Source organism: Hydractinia symbiolongicarpus, chromosome 9 (assembly GCF_029227915.1).
Source record: "Hydractinia symbiolongicarpus strain clone_291-10 chromosome 9, HSymV2.1, whole genome shotgun sequence".
NCBI lineage: Eukaryota > Metazoa > Cnidaria > Hydrozoa > Anthoathecata > Hydractiniidae > Hydractinia > Hydractinia symbiolongicarpus.
Genome location: NC_079883.1, coordinates 12,101,193 through 12,117,910, shown reverse-complemented (window position 1 = coordinate 12,117,910; position 16,718 = coordinate 12,101,193). Strand labels below are relative to the sequence as shown.

At 40.4% G+C, this 16,718-nt stretch overlaps 1 protein-coding gene and 11 non-coding genes across 12 annotated transcripts; 2 read left to right on the top strand and 10 right to left on the bottom strand.

Annotated features, from left to right (window-relative positions):
* Window positions 1–189: 189 nt before the first annotated feature.
* LOC130660405 (U1 spliceosomal RNA) lies at window positions 190–354 on the bottom strand. Its single transcript, XR_008987605.1, has one exon. It is a non-coding gene; the product is annotated as a U1 spliceosomal RNA (small nuclear RNA).
* Window positions 355–539: 185 nt separating this feature from the next.
* On the bottom strand, window positions 540–731 carry LOC130661449 (U2 spliceosomal RNA). The gene has a single exon (XR_008988642.1). It is a non-coding gene; the product is annotated as a U2 spliceosomal RNA (small nuclear RNA).
* A 322-nt stretch (window positions 732–1,053) lies between these two features.
* Window positions 1,054–1,126, bottom strand: Trnar-acg (transfer RNA arginine (anticodon ACG)). Its single transcript has one exon. It is a non-coding gene; the product is annotated as a tRNA-Arg (tRNA).
* A 4,468-nt stretch (window positions 1,127–5,594) lies between these two features.
* Window positions 5,595–5,713, top strand: LOC130658456 (5S ribosomal RNA). The gene has a single exon (XR_008985670.1). It is a non-coding gene; the product is annotated as a 5S ribosomal RNA (ribosomal RNA).
* A 328-nt stretch (window positions 5,714–6,041) lies between these two features.
* LOC130660404 (U1 spliceosomal RNA) lies at window positions 6,042–6,206 on the bottom strand. Its single transcript, XR_008987604.1, has one exon. It is a non-coding gene; the product is annotated as a U1 spliceosomal RNA (small nuclear RNA).
* A 185-nt stretch (window positions 6,207–6,391) lies between these two features.
* Window positions 6,392–6,583, bottom strand: LOC130661448 (U2 spliceosomal RNA). The gene has a single exon (XR_008988641.1). It is a non-coding gene; the product is annotated as a U2 spliceosomal RNA (small nuclear RNA).
* Window positions 6,584–6,905: 322 nt separating this feature from the next.
* Window positions 6,906–6,978, bottom strand: Trnar-acg (transfer RNA arginine (anticodon ACG)). The gene has a single exon. It is a non-coding gene; the product is annotated as a tRNA-Arg (tRNA).
* A 4,467-nt stretch (window positions 6,979–11,445) lies between these two features.
* On the top strand, window positions 11,446–11,564 carry LOC130658455 (5S ribosomal RNA). Its single transcript, XR_008985669.1, has one exon. It is a non-coding gene; the product is annotated as a 5S ribosomal RNA (ribosomal RNA).
* A 328-nt stretch (window positions 11,565–11,892) lies between these two features.
* Window positions 11,893–12,057, bottom strand: LOC130660403 (U1 spliceosomal RNA). Its single transcript, XR_008987603.1, has one exon. It is a non-coding gene; the product is annotated as a U1 spliceosomal RNA (small nuclear RNA).
* Window positions 12,058–12,241: 184 nt separating this feature from the next.
* On the bottom strand, window positions 12,242–12,433 carry LOC130661447 (U2 spliceosomal RNA). Its single transcript, XR_008988640.1, has one exon. It is a non-coding gene; the product is annotated as a U2 spliceosomal RNA (small nuclear RNA).
* A 322-nt stretch (window positions 12,434–12,755) lies between these two features.
* Trnar-acg (transfer RNA arginine (anticodon ACG)) lies at window positions 12,756–12,828 on the bottom strand. Its single transcript has one exon. It is a non-coding gene; the product is annotated as a tRNA-Arg (tRNA).
* A 3,070-nt stretch (window positions 12,829–15,898) lies between these two features.
* LOC130657411 (late histone H2B.L4-like) lies at window positions 15,899–16,570 on the bottom strand. The gene has a single exon (XM_057460393.1). It carries the CDS (start codon window positions 16,432–16,434, stop codon window positions 16,030–16,032), a length of 405 nt encoding a protein of 134 aa, XP_057316376.1. The 5' UTR covers window positions 16,435–16,570; the 3' UTR covers window positions 15,899–16,029.
* Between the last annotated feature and the right edge of the window lie 148 nt (window positions 16,571–16,718).

Here is a 16,718-nt window from a genome sequence, read left to right as displayed (position 1 = left end):
AACTCGATCTATTGCCGATCATCCAATAACCCTGACGGAATGGCAAATAAAATAAAATTCCGCCGCCTTCCGAGGACTTATATCGCAATCACGTTTCGTAACAGCCAAGCGAGGTTTTACCTTAGCGTTTAAGTCACCACCGACATTTGGCCGCGCAACTTTTCTAAGCTCATTCATTTTGACTTAAGGAGGGGGCGAGCGCGGACGCAGGCCCCCACTACCAGAAATTGTACGGTCGAGTTACTGACGTTTGCAGTAATCGCAGAGGTCAGCCCAAGCGTAGTGCAATGCAAGAGCCTCACTCTGGAAGAAAACCCTCATTGATCAGTCTTTACTTCCCCGTCAGGTAAGTATGAGTTGGAACTGCACCGTAGCATGAGGGTACCCTTCAAAGTTTGTTAATGCTTGTGGCTTGAGTGTGTTATAAACTGCCGTGTCGCGGGGCATAGGCTGTATTCTCCCCCAGTGTACGCGTTTTGTTCCCGCCGTAGACTATGCAGAGTGCCGTCGGAAAGAGGACTGCTATTATTCTTTTATTGCTTATGTGGGCCGCCATCGGTAATAGTGCAACACCAAGGCAACCCGTGGTCACGGCGTGAATGAATCCACCTCCATGACCCAAGGCCAAAAATCAGATTAATATACTGACCATTCAGAGAATGGCCTACCAGATATTAAACTGATAAGAACAGATACTACACTTGATCTTAGCCATTAGGCCGAGAAGCGATAAAGAACAAGCGTTGCCATGATAGGCATCGTCCACACACCGTAACTGCTTGTGGAGCATGTCACGTTACTGTAAAGCTTACAACTGTCACCGCGTACGGATGGACGGCGACATAGTAAAAATCACGGCTGTTGATTTAGCCGTAGGATGGAGAGCGACTGTAGCAAGTGGATGGTAACTTACATGAATGCTAACAAAGGCGACGATACTAAGTGCGTGATATTACTTTCCAATATGTCTGCGTACATTCCGTTTATCAACGCATTACGCCAGAACGTGCGCGCGCGTTACACAGTAGACCATGCAGCCGAAATGCGACAGTGCGACCCTGCCAGGAGTCGAACCTGGAATCCCCTGATTCGTAGTCAGATGCCTTATCCATTGGGCCACAGGGCCATGCTTATGACTTCGCCCCATCGTCATTTTGGCTTGCGCATTCGTTTTACTTACGACAGAATTCTTCGTGTTTGTAGCCATGAAAGAAAGGGATTTCTGTGAGTGAATTTTTTTACTGTGGTCTAATAAAAAAGTCGAAACGCAGTGCCCAATATATGAATTGCTCCTAATAGCCGGAAACAGGCCGTGTCGATGATGTAGGCCGACATACGCAACGCAAACCAAAGAACGCTTTATGAAAATCCTAACACGAGCGCGGAAGAAGCCCAAATTAACAGACTAGATGTAATGCTGAAGACCTCAAACTCCAGCAGCTTCTCTTGCAGACTATTGCGTCGTACTACAAATAAAAATTAACATGCTTTCGCATAGTCGCGGCACCCAAAACGGACATTATACGATGTACAGAAACACACATTTCTGTTTTCGCGCCAAATCAATTCCCGGGAGTGGTACTTTTACGTCCGCATACTTCGCACCGTCTTAAATTATATCTCATTTACACGGTAATGTTTAGTATACTTCTACTGTGATAACAAGCATCGTTTATCGTTGGATTGTTGTAAGAAAGCATTAAAAATGAGTGAAGCAGCTTCTCCAAAGAAAATCGCACCCAAGAAGAAACCTGCTGCAAAGAAGACAGCTGATCACCCTAAATATGTGGACATGATCAAGGCTGCTATCGCTACCCTAAAGGAACGCGGTGGTTCATCTCGCCAAGCTATTACAAAATATATTCATGCAAATTACAAAGTTGCTGAAAACTCAGATCATCATCTGAAAATGGCTCTTAAACGAGGAGTAACATCAGGCGATTTGATTCAAACTAAAGGCACTGGTGCTTCTGGATCATTCAAGCTAGGTCAGGTAAAAAAAGAAAAACCTAAGAAAAAGGCCGCAGCAAAAAAGCCAACGGCAAAGAAGCCTACTGCAAAGAAAAGTACACCAAAAAAGAAGCCAGCAAAGAAGAGCACGCCAAAGAAAGCAGCAAAGAAGCCTGCCACAAAGAAAGCCTCGGCTAAGAAACCAGCAGCTAAGAAACCCACAAAGAAGCCTGTTGCTAAAAAACCTGCAGCAAAGAAGGTCAAAAAGACTCCCAAAAAGGCAGCAAAGAAGACCGCAAAAAAATAATTTGTGTGTATCTGGCTATTACATTAACAAACGGCTATTTTTATAGCCACACATTTACAAAAAAACATTATCTTGGTACAAAGTTAAACTTGTTTAAGTCACTTAAACAGTTAAAAAAGAGTAAATTTAAGATTAGATTCCCTAAGTTTAAGTATTTTCGTTTTTAAATTTCTTATTTTCTTGCTTTTACTTTTCTTGCCCTTCATATTTTTAACATTGTCAAACTTTATGTAGCATAAAATTTTTATGTAGCATAAAATTTAAACAGAAAGCAGGACAAAGTTTGATATAAAAAGCTAGCCGTAATATTTTTTATGGATGTGTGGCTATAAAAATAGCCGTTTTTTGTTTGGTAAGATGCTTAGGCACGTTCCCCACGAATTCTTCTTGCCAACTGGATGTCTTTAGGCATGATTGTAACTCGTTTTGCGTGAATGGCACACAAGTTAGTATCCTCGAACAAGCCAACAAGGTACGCTTCAGAAGCCTCTTGCAGAGCCATAACGGCTGTGCTCTGGAATCGCAGATCTGTTTTGAAGTCCTGAGCAATTTCTCGCACAAGACGCTGGAAAGGCAACTTGCGGATCAAGAGCTCGGTTGACTTCTGGTATCTTCTGATTTCTCTGAGAGCAACTGTACCAGGTCTGTAACGATGTGGTTTTTTCACTCCTCCAGTAGCTGGTGCGCTTTTCCTCGCAGCTTTAGTGGCGAGTTGTTTTCGTGGAGCCTTTCCTCCAGTAGATTTACGTGCAGTTTGCTTTGTACGAGCCATATTTTAAGAAGTCGATGTAGTACGGATACACAAGACGGTCTAAAATGCACTATCGCGCCAAAGTTTTATTTCTCATATTGATTGACAGCTAAGGTTCAAAACAAACCATTTGATTGGTGCTAAGAAAGTAATTTCTGATTGGCTGCATAATGACATTACGCTCATTACTTTAACATTTTTATAAAATCTGTGTTTTTTGGCTACGGGAAAACGGCTGTATCTTCTGATACACAAAAGCTTTTGACTTTTTTTTTTTTTAGTAAGTAGCAGAAGGTTTGGCGAATTCCAACGATGCCAAATTTATTGCCTTACTGAAACATTAAGACCACGAATTTTTAAAAAAACTACAGTTTTACTTAAAAAAATGTACAAAATGTTCGGAACATTTTGTAATGACGCAACTCTATTGGTTAATTAGGGTGTTTCCACGAGCAGTAGGTAATTTTATGGCCTCTTTTTAAAGCTGTCTGAATTCTGTTAACTCAAACGTTGTTTTTGTACTCGTTCTGTACGCAACTATATCAATATGTCTGGACGCGGAAAAGGAGGTAAAGGATTGGGAAAAGGAGGTGCTAAACGTCACCGAAAAATTCTTCGTGATAACATTCAGGGAATCACAAAACCTGCTATTCGACGTCTTGCTCGACGAGGTGGTGTCAAACGTATCTCTGGCCTTATCTATGAGGAAACCAGAGGTGTACTGAAGGTTTTCTTAGAGAATGTTATTCGTGATGCTGTAACCTACACAGAGCACGCTAAACGCAAGACCGTTACCGCTATGGATGTTGTTTATGCCTTAAAACGTCAAGGAAGAACTCTTTACGGATTCGGAGGTTAAGCGTTGTCATTGCTCAACAAAAACGGCTATTTTTATAGCCACAAATCTTTTAAAACATTACTTTGTGCACGCTTCCAAATTACACAATGTGTAAAGTCTTGTCACAGTTACATTTATTGCTATACGATACTATGTCATATATGACACAAAAAAAATTTAGAAATACTTTGTAGGGTTAATTTGCCTGGGAGTGTTTCCGTGAAAAGCTGGGTTAAGTTAAATGTAAGCAATAACATGGATCAATGTACTTGTCTTTTCTGCAAGTACAGCTAATAATACGTATGAAAAGTGAAGCTAATCCACACACACATGGGGAAGTATTTTAAATGTAGGCTAGTGTTCTTAAGCACATTATTTAGAAGTTTTATTAACTTCGGTTAACTTGTAGTGACGCCAAGTAAATGTTTTTTTAAAGATGTGTGGTCTTAAAAAAGACCGTTTGTGTTTGGTAGACGTTGGTTTACTTGCTGCTTGTGTATTTTGTGACGGCTTTTGTTCCTTCACTGACTGCGTGTTTTGCAAGTTCTCCAGGCAAGAGAAGACGTACTGCGGTTTGAATTTCACGAGAAGAGATGGTCGACTTTTTGTTTTGAAGAGCCAAACGCGAAGCTTCGGAAGCAATGCGCTCAAAGATGTCGTTGACAAATGAGTTCATGATGCTCATAGCTTTGCTTGAAACTCCGACATCTGGGTGAACTTGTTTCAAAACATTGTAGATGTAAATAGCATAACTTTCCTTTCTCTTTCTCTTGCGTTTCTTTTCACCAGTTCCACCAATCTTTCCTCCTTTTTTGCCGGCTCTTTTTTCACCTTTCTTGGCTACTTTAGGTGCCTGTTTTCCTCCTTTAGCTGCTGCGTCAGACATGGTTAAAAATTTTTGCTACTTAACTTGTAAATAAGCATTAAACTGCAAGTCAAAACTTTTTGTTTATAAGTAAAAAAATCGGATCGAATTCGATCCGAAAACGCCGATACGCAATTTAATTGGTTAAAAAAAAAATCTTTTGTTTAATACTTAATTATGATTGGTTAAAAAAACATGATTTCGATCCTATTTTTATGATGAAAAAACGAGTAAAGTTTATTTCGTTAACACTTACGTTAAATATTCGTACGTTTTTGTATTAACTTACAAATCAAATCGCAGTTATGTCTAGACGTGGAAAAGGTGGAAAAGCTAAGGCTAAAGCCAAGACAAGATCCTCAAGAGCTGGACTTCAATTTCCAGTCGGTAGAGTGCATAGATTCCTTCGTAGAGGGCACTATGCTAACCGAATTGGATCTGGAGCACCAGTTTACTTAGCAGCCGTCTTGGAATATTTATCTGCTGAGATATTGGAGTTGGCTGGTAACGCAGCAAGAGACAACAAAAAAGCTAGGATTATTCCAAGACATTTACAATTGGCTGTTCGTAATGATGAAGAATTAAACAAACTTTTGAGCGGTGTAACCATTGCAGCTGGTGGTGTTTTGCCAAACATTCAAGCTGTCTTACTCCCAAAGAAGAACGACAAAGGACAGAAGAAGTAAACCGCTACACTCAGAAAACAACGGCTATTTTTATAGCCACACATCTTTAAAAAAACATTGTTTTTTTCACAAAACTATAACCTTAAAGTCTAATAGATAATCCATGCATACGCCTTGTCCTAAGTAACTCAAAGAAATTAAATAAAAAAATTTGATCACAACGTCAAAATAAATTGCACGTATTTGCACCTACTAATGTCTACGGCCATACCACGATGAACACACCCGTTCTCGTCTGATCACGGAAGTTAAGCATCGTCGGGCCGGGATAGTACTTGGATGGGGGACCGCCTGGGAACTCCCGGTGTCGTAGGCTTTTCATTTTCATTTGCTGTGATATATTTCTTGTTATAACAATTAAGGAACGTGGCGGTTGTTGAAAGTGTTTCCTATGACATTTTCCTACGACATTTTCAGGTGATAGTACGAGAAAAAAGAGCTTTCAAATGCATACAAACTCGATCTATTGCCGATCATCCAATAACCCTGACGGAATGGCAAATAAAATAAAATTCCGCCGCCTTCCGAGGACTTATATCGCAATCACGTTTCGTAACAGCCAAGCGAGGTTTTACCTTAGCGTTTAAGTCACCACCGACATTTGGCCGCGCAACTTTTCTAAGCTCATTCATTTTGACTTAAGGAGGGGGCGAGCGCGGACGCAGGCCCCCACTACCAGAAATTGTACGGTCGAGTTACTGACGTTTGCAGTAATCGCAGAGGTCAGCCCAAGCGTAGTGCAATGCAAGAGCCTCACTCTGGAAGAAAACCCTCATTGATCAGTCTTTACTTCCCCGTCAGGTAAGTATGAGTTGGAACTGCACCGTAGCATGAGGGTACCCTTCAAAGTTTGTTAATGCTTGTGGCTTGAGTGTGTTATAAACTGCCGTGTCGCGGGGCATAGGCTGTATTCTCCCCCAGTGTACGCGTTTTGTTCCCGCCGTAGACTATGCAGAGTGCCGTCGGAAAGAGGACTGCTATTATTCTTTTATTGCTTATGTGGGCCGCCATCGGTAATAGTGCAACACCAAGGCAACCCGTGGTCACGGCGTGAATGAATCCACCTCCATGACCCAAGGCCAAAAATCAGATTAATATACTGACCATTCAGAGAATGGCCTACCAGATATTAAACTGATAAGAACAGATACTACACTTGATCTTAGCCATTAGGCCGAGAAGCGATAAAGAACAAGCGTTGCCATGATAGGCATCGTCCACACACCGTAACTGCTTGTGGAGCATGTCACGTTACTGTAAAGCTTACAACTGTCACCGCGTACGGATGGACGGCGACATAGTAAAAATCACGGCTGTTGATTTAGCCGTAGGATGGAGAGCGACTGTAGCAAGTGGATGGTAACTTACATGAATGCTAACAAAGGCGACGATACTAAGTGCGTGATATTACTTTCCAATATGTCTGCGTACATTCCGTTTATCAACGCATTACGCCAGAACGTGCGCGCGCGTTACACAGTAGACCATGCAGCCGAAATGCGACAGTGCGACCCTGCCAGGAGTCGAACCTGGAATCCCCTGATTCGTAGTCAGATGCCTTATCCATTGGGCCACAGGGCCATGCTTATGACTTCGCCCCATCGTCATTTTGGCTTGCGCATTCGTTTTACTTACGACAGAATTCTTCGTGTTTGTAGCCATGAAAGAAAGGGACTTCTGTGAGTGAATTGTTTTACTGTGGTCTAATAAAAAAGTCGAAACGCAGTGCCCAATATATGAATTGCTCCTAATAGCCGGAAACAGGCCGTGTCGATGATGTAGGCCGACATACGCAACGCAAACCAAAGAACGCTTTATGAAAATCCTAACACGAGCGCGGAAGAAGCCCAAATTAACAGACTAGATGTAATGCTGAAGACCTCAAACTCCAGCAGCTTCTCTTGCAGACTATTGCGTCGTACTACAAATAAAAATTAACATGCTTTCGCATAGTCGCGGCACCCAAAACGGACATTATACGATGTACAGAAACACACATTTCTGTTTTCGCGCCAAATCAATTCCCGGGAGTGGTACTTTTACGTCCGCATACTTCGCACCGTCTTAAATTATATCTCATTTACACGGTAATGTTTAGTATACTTCTACTGTGATAACAAGCATCGTTTATCGTTGGATTGTTGTAAGAAAACATTAAAAATGAGTGAAGCAGCTTCTCCAAAGAAAATCGCACCCAAGAAGAAACCTGCTGCAAAGAAGACAGCTGATCACCCTAAATATGTGGACATGATCAAGGCTGCTATCGCTACCCTAAAGGAACGCGGTGGTTCATCTCGCCAAGCTATTACAAAATATATTCATGCAAATTACAAAGTTGCTGAAAACTCAGATCATCATCTGAAAATGGCTCTTAAACGAGGAGTAACATCAGGCGATTTGATTCAAACTAAAGGCACTGGTGCTTCTGGATCATTCAAGCTAGGTCAGGTAAAAAAAGAAAAACCTAAGAAAAAGGCCGCAGCAAAAAAGCCAACGGCAAAGAAGCCTACTGCAAAGAAAAGTACACCAAAAAAGAAGCCAGCAAAGAAGAGCACGCCAAAGAAAGCAGCAAAGAAGCCTGCCACAAAGAAAGCCTCGGCTAAGAAACCAGCAGCTAAGAAACCCACAAAGAAGCCTGTTGCTAAAAAACCTGCAGCAAAGAAGGTCAAAAAGACTCCCAAAAAGGCAGCAAAGAAGACCGCAAAAAAATAATTTGTGTGTATCTGGCTATTACATTAACAAACGGCTATTTTTATAGCCACACATTTACAAAAAAACATTATCTTGGTACAAAGTTAAACTTGTTTAAGTCACTTAAACAGTTAAAAAAGAGTAAATTTAAGATTAGATTCCCTAAGTTTAAGTATTTTCGTTTTTAAATTTCTTATTTTCTTGCTTTTACTTTTCTTGCCCTTCATATTTTTAACATTGTCAAACTTTATGTAGCATAAAATTTTTATGTAGCATAAAATTTAAACAGAAAGCAGGACAAAGTTTGATATAAAAAGCTAGCCGTAATATTTTTTATGGATGTGTGGCTATAAAAATAGCCGTTTTTTGTTTGGTAAGATGCTTAGGCACGTTCCCCACGAATTCTTCTTGCCAACTGGATGTCTTTAGGCATGATTGTAACTCGTTTTGCGTGAATGGCACACAAGTTAGTATCCTCGAACAAGCCAACAAGGTACGCTTCAGAAGCCTCTTGCAGAGCCATAACGGCTGTGCTCTGGAATCGCAGATCTGTTTTGAAGTCCTGAGCAATTTCTCGCACAAGACGCTGGAAAGGCAACTTGCGGATCAAGAGCTCGGTTGACTTCTGGTATCTTCTGATTTCTCTGAGAGCAACTGTACCAGGTCTGTAACGATGTGGTTTTTTCACTCCTCCAGTAGCTGGTGCGCTTTTCCTCGCAGCTTTAGTGGCGAGTTGTTTTCGTGGAGCCTTTCCTCCAGTAGATTTACGTGCAGTTTGCTTTGTACGAGCCATATTTTAAGAAGTCGATGTAGTACGGATACACAAGACGGTCTAAAATGCACTATCGCGCCAAAGTTTTATTTCTCATATTGATTGACAGCTAAGGTTCAAAACAAACCATTTGATTGGTGCTAAGAAAGTAATTTCTGATTGGCTGCATAATGACATTACGCTCATTACTTTAACATTTTTATAAAATCTGTGTTTTTTGGCTACGGGAAAACGGCTGTATCTTCTGATACACAAAAGCTTTTGACTTTTTTTTTTTTTAGTAAGTAGCAGAAGGTTTGGCGAATTCCAACGATGCCAAATTTATTGCCTTACTGAAACATTAAGACCACGAATTTTTAAAAAAACTACAGTTTTACTTAAAAAAATGTACAAAATGTTCGGAACATTTTGTAATGACGCAACTCTATTGGTTAATTAGGGTGTTTCCACGAGCAGTAGGTAATTTTATGGCCTCTTTTTAAAGCTGTCTGAATTCTGTTAACTCAAACGTTGTTTTTGTACTCGTTCTGTACGCAACTATATCAATATGTCTGGACGCGGAAAAGGAGGTAAAGGATTGGGAAAAGGAGGTGCTAAACGTCACCGAAAAATTCTTCGTGATAACATTCAGGGAATCACAAAACCTGCTATTCGACGTCTTGCTCGACGAGGTGGTGTCAAACGTATCTCTGGCCTTATCTATGAGGAAACCAGAGGTGTACTGAAGGTTTTCTTAGAGAATGTTATTCGTGATGCTGTAACCTACACAGAGCACGCTAAACGCAAGACCGTTACCGCTATGGATGTTGTTTATGCCTTAAAACGTCAAGGAAGAACTCTTTACGGATTCGGAGGTTAAGCGTTGTCATTGCTCAACAAAAACGGCTATTTTTATAGCCACAAATCTTTTAAAACATTACTTTGTGCACGCTTCCAAATTACACAATGTGTAAAGTCTTGTCACAGTTACATTTATTGCTATACGATACTATGTCATATATGACACAAAAAAAATTTAGAAATACTTTGTAGGGTTAATTTGCCTGGGAGTGTTTCCGTGAAAAGCTGGGTTAAGTTAAATGTAAGCAATAACATGGATCAATGTACTTGTCTTTTCTGCAAGTACAGCTAATAATACGTATGAAAAGTGAAGCTAATCCACACACACATGGGGAAGTATTTTAAATGTAGGCTAGTGTTCTTAAGCACATTATTTAGAAGTTTTATTAACTTCGGTTAACTTGTAGTGACGCCAAGTAAATGTTTTTTTAAAGATGTGTGGTCTTAAAAAAGACCGTTTGTGTTTGGTAGACGTTGGTTTACTTGCTGCTTGTGTATTTTGTGACGGCTTTTGTTCCTTCACTGACTGCGTGTTTTGCAAGTTCTCCAGGCAAGAGAAGACGTACTGCGGTTTGAATTTCACGAGAAGAGATGGTCGACTTTTTGTTTTGAAGAGCCAAACGCGAAGCTTCGGAAGCAATGCGCTCAAAGATGTCGTTGACAAATGAGTTCATGATGCTCATAGCTTTGCTTGAAACTCCGACATCTGGGTGAACTTGTTTCAAAACATTGTAGATGTAAATAGCATAACTTTCCTTTCTCTTTCTCTTGCGTTTCTTTTCACCAGTTCCACCAATCTTTCCTCCTTTTTTGCCGGCTCTTTTTTCACCTTTCTTGGCTACTTTAGGTGCCTGTTTTCCTCCTTTAGCTGCTGCGTCAGACATGGTTAAAAATTTTTGCTACTTAACTTGTAAATAAGCATTAAACTGCAAGTCAAAACTTTTTGTTTATAAGTAAAAAAATCGGATCGAATTCGATCCGAAAACGCCGATACGCAATTTAATTGGTTAAAAAAAAATCTTTTGTTTAATACTTAATTATGATTGGTTAAAAAAACATGATTTCGATCCTATTTTTATGATGAAAAAACGAGTAAAGTTTATTTCGTTAACACTTACGTTAAATATTCGTACGCTTTTGTATTAACTTACAAATCAAATCGCAGTTATGTCTGGACGTGGAAAAGGTGGAAAAGCTAAGGCTAAAGCCAAGACAAGATCCTCAAGAGCTGGACTTCAATTTCCAGTCGGTAGAGTGCATAGATTCCTTCGTAGAGGGCACTATGCTAACCGAATTGGATCTGGAGCACCAGTTTACTTAGCAGCCGTCTTGGAATATTTATCTGCTGAGATATTGGAGTTGGCTGGTAACGCAGCAAGAGACAACAAAAAAGCTAGGATTATTCCAAGACATTTACAATTGGCTGTTCGTAATGATGAAGAATTAAACAAACTTTTGAGCGGTGTAACCATTGCAGCTGGTGGTGTTTTGCCAAACATTCAAGCTGTCTTACTCCCAAAGAAGAACGACAAAGGACAGAAGAAGTAAACCGCTACACTCAGAAAACGACGGCTATTTTTATAGCCACACATCTTTAAAAAAACATTGTTTTTTTCACAAAACTATAACCTTAAAGTCTAATAGATAATCCATGCATACGCCTTGTCCTAAGTAACTCAAAGAAATTAAATAAAAAAATTTGATCACAACGTCAAAATAAATTGCACGTATTTGCACCTACTAATGTCTACGGCCATACCACGATGAACACACCCGTTCTCGTCTGATCACGGAAGTTAAGCATCGTCGGGCCGGGATAGTACTTGGATGGGGGACCGCCTGGGAACTCCCGGTGTCGTAGGCTTTTCATTTTCATTTGCTGTGATATATTTCTTGTTATAACAATTAAGGAACGTGGCGGTTGTTGAAAGTGTTTCCTATGACATTTTCCTACGACATTTTCAGGTGATAGTACGAGAAAAAAGAGCTTTCAAATGCATACAAACTCGATCTATTGCCGATCATCCAATAACCCTGACGGAATGGCAAATAAAATAAAATTCCGCCGCCTTCCGAGGACTTATATCGCAATCACGTTTCGTAACAGCCAAGCGAGGTTTTACCTTAGCGTTTAAGTCACCACCGACATTTGGCCGCGCAACTTTTCTAAGCTCATTCATTTTGACTTAAGGAGGGGGCGAGCGCGGACGCAGGCCCCCACTACCAGAAATTGTACGGTCGAGTTACTGACGTTTGCAGTAATCGCAGAGGTCAGCCCAAGCGTAGTGCAATGCAAGAGCCTCACTCTGGAAGAAAACCCTCATTGATCAGTCTTTACTTCCCCGTCAGGTAAGTATGAGTTGGAACTGCACCGTAGCATGAGGGTACCCTTCAAAGTTTGTTAATGCTTGTGGCTTGAGTGTGTTATAAACTGCCGTGTCCCGGGCATAGGCTGTATTCTCCCCCAGTGTACGCGTTTTGTTCCCGCCGTAGACTATGCAGAGTGCCGTCGGAAAGAGGACTGCTATTATTCTTTTATTGCTTATGTGGGCCGCCATCGGTAATAGTGCAACACCAAGGCAACCCGTGGTCACGGCGTGAATGAATCCACCTCCATGACCCAAGGCCAAAAATCAGATTAATATACTGACCATTCAGAGAATGGCCTACCAGATATTAAACTGATAAGAACAGATACTACACTTGATCTTAGCCATTAGGCCGAGAAGCGATAAAGAACAAGCGTTGCCATGATAGGCATCGTCCACACACCGTAACTGCTTGTGGAGCATGTCACGTTACTGTAAAGCTTACAACTGTCACCGCGTACGGATGGACGGCGACATAGTAAAAATCACGGCTGTTGATTTAGCCGTAGGATGGAGAGCGACTGTAGCAAGTGGATGGTAACTTACATGAATGCTAACAAAGGCGACGATACTAAGTGCGTGATATTACTTTCCAATATGTCTGCGTACATTCCGTTTATCAACGCATTACGCCAGAACGTGCGCGCGCGTTACACAGTAGACCATGCAGCCGAAATGCGACAGTGCGACCCTGCCAGGAGTCGAACCTGGAATCCCCTGATTCGTAGTCAGATGCCTTATCCATTGGGCCACAGGGCCATGCTTATGACTTCGCCCCATCGTCATTTTGGCTTGCGCATTCGTTTTACTTACGACAGAATTCTTCGTGTTTGTAGCCATGAAAGAAAGGGACTTCTGTGAGTGAATTTTTTTACTGTGGTCTAATAAAAAAGTCGAAACGCAGTGCCCAATATATGAATTGCTCCTAATAGCCGGAAACAGGCCGTGTCGATGATGTAGGCCGACATACGCAACGCAAACCAAAGAACGCTTTATGAAAATCCTAACACGAGCGCGGAAGAAGCCCAAATTAACAGACTAGATGTAATGCTGAAGACCTCAAACTCCAGCAGCTTCTCTTGCAGACTATTGCGTCGTACTACAAATAAAAATTAACATGCTTTCGCATAGTCGCGGCACCCAAAACGGACATTATACGATGTACAGAAACACACATTTCTGTTTTCGCGCCAAATCAATTCCCGGGAGTGGTACTTTTACGTCCGCATACTTCGCACCGTCTTAAATTATATCTCATTTACACGGTAATGTTTAGTATACTTCTACTGTGATAACAAGCATCGTTTATCGTTGGATTGTTGTAAGAAAACATTAAAAATGAGTGAAGCAGCTTCTCCAAAGAAAATCGCACCCAAGAAGAAACCTGCTGCAAAGAAGACAGCTGATCACCCTAAATATGTGGACATGATCAAGGCTGCTATCGCTACCCTAAAGGAACGCGGTGGTTCATCTCGCCAAGCTATTACAAAATATATTCATGCAAATTACAAAGTTGCTGAAAACTCAGATCATCATCTGAAAATGGCTCTTAAACGAGGAGTAACATCAGGCGATTTGATTCAAACTAAAGGCACTGGTGCTTCTGGATCATTCAAGCTAGGTCAGGTAAAAAAAGAAAAACCTAAGAAAAAGGCCGCAGCAAAAAAGCCAACGGCAAAGAAGCCTACTGCAAAGAAAAGTACACCAAAAAAGAAGCCAGCAAAGAAGAGCACGCCAAAGAAAGCAGCAAAGAAGCCTGCCACAAAGAAAGCCTCGGCTAAGAAACCAGCAGCTAAGAAACCCACAAAGAAGCCTGTTGCTAAAAAACCTGCAGCAAAGAAGGTCAAAAAGACTCCCAAAAAGGCAGCAAAGAAGACCGCAAAAAAATAATTTGTGTGTATCTGGCTATTACATTAACAAACGGCTATTTTTATAGCCACACATTTACAAAAAAACATTATCTTGGTACAAAGTTAAACTTGTTTAAGTCACTTAAACAGTTAAAAAAGAGTAAATTTAAGATTAGATTCCCTAAGTTTAAGTATTTTCGTTTTTAAATTTCTTATTTTCTTGCTTTTACTTTTCTTGCCCTTCATATTTTTAACATTGTCAAACTTTATGTAGCATAAAATTTTTATGTAGCATAAAATTTAAACAGAAAGCAGGACAAAGTTTGATATAAAAAGCTAGCCGTAATATTTTTTATGGATGTGTGGCTATAAAAATAGCCGTTTTTTGTTTGGTAAGATGCTTAGGCACGTTCCCCACGAATTCTTCTTGCCAACTGGATGTCTTTAGGCATGATTGTAACTCGTTTTGCGTGAATGGCACACAAGTTAGTATCCTCGAACAAGCCAACAAGGTACGCTTCAGAAGCCTCTTGCAGAGCCATAACGGCTGTGCTCTGGAATCGCAGATCTGTTTTGAAGTCCTGAGCAATTTCTCGCACAAGACGCTGGAAAGGCAACTTGCGGATCAAGAGCTCGGTTGACTTCTGGTATCTTCTGATTTCTCTGAGAGCAACTGTACCAGGTCTGTAACGATGTGGTTTTTTCACTCCTCCAGTAGCTGGTGCGCTTTTCCTCGCAGCTTTAGTGGCGAGTTGTTTTCGTGGAGCCTTTCCTCCAGTAGATTTACGTGCAGTTTGCTTTGTACGAGCCATATTTTAAGAAGTCGATGTAGTACGGATACACAAGACGGTCTAAAATGCACTATCGCGCCAAAGTTTTATTTCTCATATTGATTGACAGCTAAGGTTCAAAACAAACCATTTGATTGGTGCTAAGAAAGTAATTTCTGATTGGCTGCATAATGACATTACGCTCATTACTTTAACATTTTTATAAAATCTGTGTTTTTTGGCTACGGGAAAACGGCTGTATCTTCTGATACACAAAAGCTTTTGACTTTTTTTTTTTTTAGTAAGTAGCAGAAGGTTTGGCGAATTCCAACGATGCCAAATTTATTGCCTTACTGAAACATTAAGACCACGAATTTTTAAAAAAACTACAGTTTTACTTAAAAAAATGTACAAAATGTTCGGAACATTTTGTAATGACGCAACTCTATTGGTTAATTAGGGTGTTTCCACGAGCAGTAGGTAATTTTATGGCCTCTTTTTAAAGCTGTCTGAATTCTGTTAACTCAAACGTTGTTTTTGTACTCGTTCTGTACGCAACTATATCAATATGTCTGGACGCGGAAAAGGAGGTAAAGGATTGGGAAAAGGAGGTGCTAAACGTCACCGAAAAATTCTTCGTGATAACATTCAGGGAATCACAAAACCTGCTATTCGACGTCTTGCTCGACGAGGTGGTGTCAAACGTATCTCTGGCCTTATCTATGAGGAAACCAGAGGTGTACTGAAGGTTTTCTTAGAGAATGTTATTCGTGATGCTGTAACCTACACAGAGCACGCTAAACGCAAGACCGTTACCGCTATGGATGTTGTTTATGCCTTAAAACGTCAAGGAAGAACTCTTTACGGATTCGGAGGTTAAGCGTTGTCATTGCTCAACAAAAACGGCTATTTTTATAGCCACAAATCTTTTAAAACATTACTTTGTGCACGCTTCCAAATTACACAATGTGTAAAGTCTTGTCACAGTTACATTTATTGCTATACGATACTATGTCATATATGACACAAAAAAAATTTAGAAATACTTTGTAGGGTTAATTTGCCTGGGAGTGTTTCCGTGAAAAGCTGGGTTAAGTTAAATGTAAGCAATAACATGGATCAATGTACTTGTCTTTTCTGCAAGTACAGCTAATAATACGTATGAAAAGTGAAGCTAATCCACACACACATGGGGAAGTATTTTAAATGTAGGCTAGTGTTCTTAAGCACATTATTTAGAAGTTTTATTAACTTCGGTTAACTTGTAGTGACGCCAAGTAAATGTTTTTTTAAAGATGTGTGGTCTTAAAAAAGACCGTTTGTGTTTGGTAGACGTTGGTTTACTTGCTGCTTGTGTATTTTGTGACGGCTTTTGTTCCTTCACTGACTGCGTGTTTTGCAAGTTCTCCAGGCAAGAGAAGACGTACTGCGGTTTGAATTTCACGAGAAGAGATGGTCGACTTTTTGTTTTGAAGAGCCAAACGCGAAGCTTCGGAAGCAATGCGCTCAAACATGTCGTTGACAAATGAGTTCATGATGCTCATAGCTTTGCTTGAAACTCCGACATCTGGGTGAACTTGTTTCAAAACATTGTAGATGTAAATAGCATAACTTTCCTTTCTCTTTCTCTTGCGTTTCTTTTCACCAGTTCCACCAATCTTTCCTCCTTTTTTGCCGGCTCTTTTTTCACCTTTCTTGGCTACTTTAGGTGCCTGTTTTCCTCCTTTAGCTGCTGCGTCAGACATGGTTAAAAATTTTTGCTACTTAACTTGTAAATAAGCATTAAACTGCAAGTCAAAACTTTTTGTTTATAAGTAAAAAAATCGGATCGAATTCGATCCGAAAACGCCGATACGCAATTTAATTGGTTAAAAAAAAAATCTTTTGTTTAATACTTAATTATGATTGGTTAAAAAAACATGATTTCGATCCTATTTTTATGATGAAAAAACGAGTAAAGTTTATTTCGTTAACACTTACGTTAAATATTCGTACGTTTTTGTATTAACTTACAAATCAAATCGCAGTT